Source organism: Fundulus heteroclitus, chromosome 14, assembly GCF_011125445.2.
Source record: "Fundulus heteroclitus isolate FHET01 chromosome 14, MU-UCD_Fhet_4.1, whole genome shotgun sequence".
Lineage (NCBI taxonomy): Eukaryota > Metazoa > Chordata > Actinopteri > Cyprinodontiformes > Fundulidae > Fundulus > Fundulus heteroclitus.
The window spans coordinates 33,688,674-33,693,208 of record NC_046374.1 but is presented as its reverse complement, the minus strand read 5'-3'; the positions used below and the strand labels follow the sequence as shown (position 1 = coordinate 33,693,208).

Here is a 4,535-nt window from a genome sequence, read left to right as displayed (position 1 = left end):
GAGAATATAAATGTTGGTACATTCTTCACTCTATCAAAATAATCCTGTTATATCATAAAAGAGAGAACAAAACTCATAAAGTGCTTTAATTAGCTTGTTCTAAATGTAAATGCTCAGAAATCTCTACATCAAGGAGTTGTAAACTGGTTTAAACTAACATTAAACCTGTTTTCAAGCAACGATTAAAGAAAAACAACAAACTTGAAATCATTCAAACGACTTCCAAACTCTGTGTCTCACTAATGAATTCACGTATTTTAGAAAGAATAAGATATAAGATAAGAAATTCTCTAATATCCCCAGACGGGGGAAATCTGGTGTGACTGCGGCAAACACTGTTACACACAATTATTAGCAATAAAAAAGAGAAGGTAAAAGTAGAAAAACTATTATGAACAGAGAAGTATCCAACGTAAAGAAGTCACCCTGCTAACGGTCACATGACCTGCTCCTCAGATGCTGATTAGCCAAATGCTGCAGGTGAACGTGGACGCTCGCTTCACAGCCGAGGAGGTCCTCTCCCACCCCTGGGTGACGGTAGGATTCATACCCGGTGCTTTAGGACTCATCATGATGGCAGCAGCTTATAAACGTTTGTGTTTGTGCAGGACGAGGCACCGGGAGAGTCCAACACTGTGAGCGGCCCTGAAGATCACGCCAGTGAAGACGCGCAGGAATCAGACCGCGACTCTCCAGTCCTGGAGACCAAGCAAGTTCCCTCACCGCTGGTCTAGGTCGCATCCCCCTTACATTGTGAACCCCCCCCCCCCAACCCAAGACCACCATCCAGCCTGGAGAGCAAGCCTTCACCCACTAAGAGCTAAATAATCTTCACCAAGTCGGCTCTTCAACATCTCCGTTTACCTACTGGAAACCCATCACCTTCATGTTCTCTGACCTGCTCCGTCACATCTTCTGGAAAGTAAAACTTTAAAATCTACGCTGATTTGATAAAAGGTTCTCAGCTTCTGGAGCAATCTAGAAAAGATGCTCCCCAGCCGGTGACTGAATACATATCAGGTGATGTTTTTCCTCCGGGAGACCAGTCCACTTCCATGGTGTCAGATGTAAAAACTTGACCAGTCAGTGGTAGACGGGTAGAAATCTGCTGAATGCCCTTCAGTACCTCAATCTTTCCCTCAGCTCTGGTCAGAAACATCATTTAGGTTTCAGAGTTTATCGTTTATCACGTCATCTAAATACACGGTGCTTAAAACCTGAACGCCACTGGAGTCCAGTATCTCAGTTCTGGAGCATTTTACACCATAGCTTTTGATTTTTATTACAATCTGATCTAGGGCTGGTTTCTGTTTCCCTCAAAGGAAACTAAACAAATACGCTCAAATCTGTTGGGTTCAGTTCTCCCAAACCAGTTTGGAGCATAGCCTTGAATCTCTTTAAAGTCTGGAATACATTCCTTTACTTTACAGCAGACTTAACGAGCCTGCGTTATTTTAGACCAACCCAAAGACAATTTATCAGTTTTCTCCAGGTTTTTCGTTCAACTGGTAACAGACCAGCTTCTCCAGTATTATATCCAGCTAATCTCCTGGAAACCGTCTCCGTCCTCTGGTCCAGAGCTGGTGCCAATTCATCTCCTGAAGGTTTTTGCACAAGGCCCCCGTCTCTGCTGCAGATGGGCTCCGTTAAAATGGCACTACTACGTTTTATTTTCCAGAAAGACACTACCGAAGCCAACCCCCTGCTGCTTGAAGGACCAGCGTGAACGCGGGCACACCACGAAGGTGCTATTGGACTCGTCTGATTAGCATGGCTGTACCTCTGATATGAATGAAACCTCGGTTTCATGGCTGTAGAAGGGATCAGACGTTGGTATGATTCCAGGAATACACGCAGCTGGGTCGTCAGAGCTGCTCCAGGTCAGGGATAACCTTCGCTGAAGTTCCTGGTAAACCAGGAGGTCTTCCATTCATCTGAAGATCTGCCCCGTTTTTTTTTTTTTTAATTCTCCCCTGTCTTTCCTGTGCTGGCCCCCTGAAGATTCATGGCCATCCACCTGCTGAGGAGGGATTTCAGCACTGTGCCTGTTTGCGCTGCTGTTTTATCCATTCCTAACGTCTTTAAATGTTCGCCCTTGGTTCCACCAGTCCAACCAGCCACCACCTTCTGCTTCTGTCTTCTTTACTTAGTCATGAGTCTCAGTGTTTTGATCTTTACAGACCTTTGCCAGAATATACCCGTCTCTTTAAAAATGGAGCAGGAATAGTGCAACATCACTTAAAATCTCTCCCCAGGAGGAACATTTTTTTTTTACTTTTGTATCTCTGTCAACTAAGGCTTGAGTTGATTGAAGAATGTTGGAAAAAGGAAGGAAGCGAGTGTTGTGCAATCTGGGTTTTGGCTTATAATTAAGTTATTATAAGCTAGAACATTTCTGATGACCTTTAGGAAAGTAAAAGCCTAAAACTAGGCCCAGCTGCATTACATCTGTTTTCTTGCCACTCTCGCTGAATCCCATTTCTCAGCTATCTTACCCATATTAAATGGAAAATGGCTTGTACAGTGCTTTAACTAGTCCAACGACCCCAAAACGCTCACGCTACAGTCAGTCATTCACTCATTCACACCCTGACGGTGGTGAGCTATGTTAGTAGCCACAGCTATAGCATTTACGTCAGACGTTCACGACAAACCTTCTGCCGGTCTACAAAGGAACATACAAGGTCGCTCTAGATATTGCTTCCACCTTGGAAAGGTTTACAGACAACCAGTCGCACACACAGTCACACCTAAGGCCAATTTAGAGAGACCAATTAACCTAACAGTCACACTTTTTGACTGAGGAAGCCGGAGTACCCAGAGAGAACCCACGCATGCACAGAGAGAACCAATTCCATTAAGAAAGACCCCATGCCAGGATTTCAACCCAGGACCATCCTGGTGCAAGACAACAGTGCTCTCCACTGTTCCATTGCTCAGCCTATTTAATCATATTAAATAATATATCCCACGCTTAGTTTATTATTGAGCTCATTGAAGAAAAATCATAATAAATTTAGTTTTATTAATTTTTTTTAGCTATTATTAATTTCTTTTGGATTTGATTTTTCGCTGGTGTAGGATGATAAGTGTTGCACATTTGAAATACTATAATATATAATGGTCCTTTTTCCATCCTGCTGCTGAATTTTAATTATTCGAAGAACAACGACATAGTAAAATGTAGTGATTGTAGGAAAAAGTGAAAAACGCTGCAAAAAAGTGGGAAAACTCAGCATCTAGAACATTAAGGAGTTTTAAAGCAGATCATGTGTCGACCAATGGGTAAAGAAGGGAAATGGGATTCAGCCTTAGGATCATCTTTAGCTTCTTGTCCAGGAGGTTCTGTCGTCTCGCTCTTCTTCACGTCCTCTCCTACTTTCTCCTACTTTTGAATTCTTGATCAACTGAGTGACATTTCATTTTTTACCAGAACAATTCAAGCATCGCTTCGAGGTTGCTGCCTGCAGGGGGACCGAATTGAACAACACGCTCCACAGTCCAAACCCGGAGCTCTTTGCTTCTCCTCATTTTATATCATTTTAGATGAGAAAGGATAAGAAGCTGTAAATACTGTAAATACCGTTCTGTCCGTCAGTGTCTGTGTGAGTCTGATGTTACGTAGGCAAACAGTAGCAGATCGAAGAACAAGTAGTATCACAATGAAAAGAAGAATCTCATCGTAGACCCTCGGTGTCGGCACCCAGGGGAAAAAAATCCTACCTAAAGACTTTTTTCTTGGGGGAAGAAATTATTTTTTCCATATTATAGTTGAACCATTTTGACATTTAAAATGTAATTTCAGTATTTAGGTAGTTATTCAATTTAAAAAAAAAAAGATGCAGAGATATTTGCGATTCAGGGTTTCAGATGGGTGTTGGCGACCTGGAATTAAAGGGTTGTCTGACAGACTTGGTAGCAAACATCCATAGATCTCTTTCCTTTTGTGCGATCATGTTAAATCCAACAAACGTACGTCTCCATTTGCACTTTCCATGAAACTGTCCGTCTAGAGGCGCGTGTTTGTTTGACGTTTTAGCTTTTGGTAAAGGGGAACCTCTGAGACGGGCGTTCGCATCAAGAAAGCGGTTCCTGTCCATAAAACTTGAAAAGAAAGTGTCTGAATAAACGCACTGACGTGATGCAGTGATGCAACTTTTCCATGGCCTTGACCTTTGGTTGGAGCTGCTCATTAAGAGTTTGGCTGGATGTGGAACCCAAGCTAAAAACGTTGAAGAATGGATACTAAATCAGCTCACTGATTACTTCAATGAAAGGAACCCATGAGTCTATTTTAGCTGAATAATAATAATTATTATTAATATTATTATTATTATTAAAAAGAGATCCAGATTGAATAAAGGTGAAGGTCCTGTCCAGTTGGGTTTTCTCATGAAGAGAACTTAGAAACTTTTTTTTTTTATATTACCAGGGCTGGCCCAAGGTTGTACGGGGCCTTTAGCAGAATTAGATTTGGGGCCCTTATCACAATTAGTTATGTATTTATGAACAGACCGAGCTCAAAAAACATTAAA

At 42.0% G+C, this 4,535-nt stretch overlaps 1 protein-coding gene across 2 annotated transcripts in view; it reads left to right on the top strand.

Annotated features, from left to right (window-relative positions):
- Positions 1–3,479, top strand: part of LOC105921059 (serine/threonine-protein kinase DCLK2) — a 31,434-nt gene extending 27,955 nt beyond the window's left edge. For both annotated transcript variants that reach the window (XM_036146854.1, XM_036146853.1), the window contains exons 15-16: positions 457–537; positions 609–3,479. In XM_036146854.1, the coding sequence (XP_036002747.1) occupies positions 457–537; positions 609–734 (207 nt within the window). In that variant the 3' untranslated portion in view covers positions 735–3,479. The remainder of the gene's footprint in view (positions 1–456; positions 538–608) is intronic.
- The last annotated feature ends 1,056 nt before the right edge of the window (positions 3,480–4,535 follow it).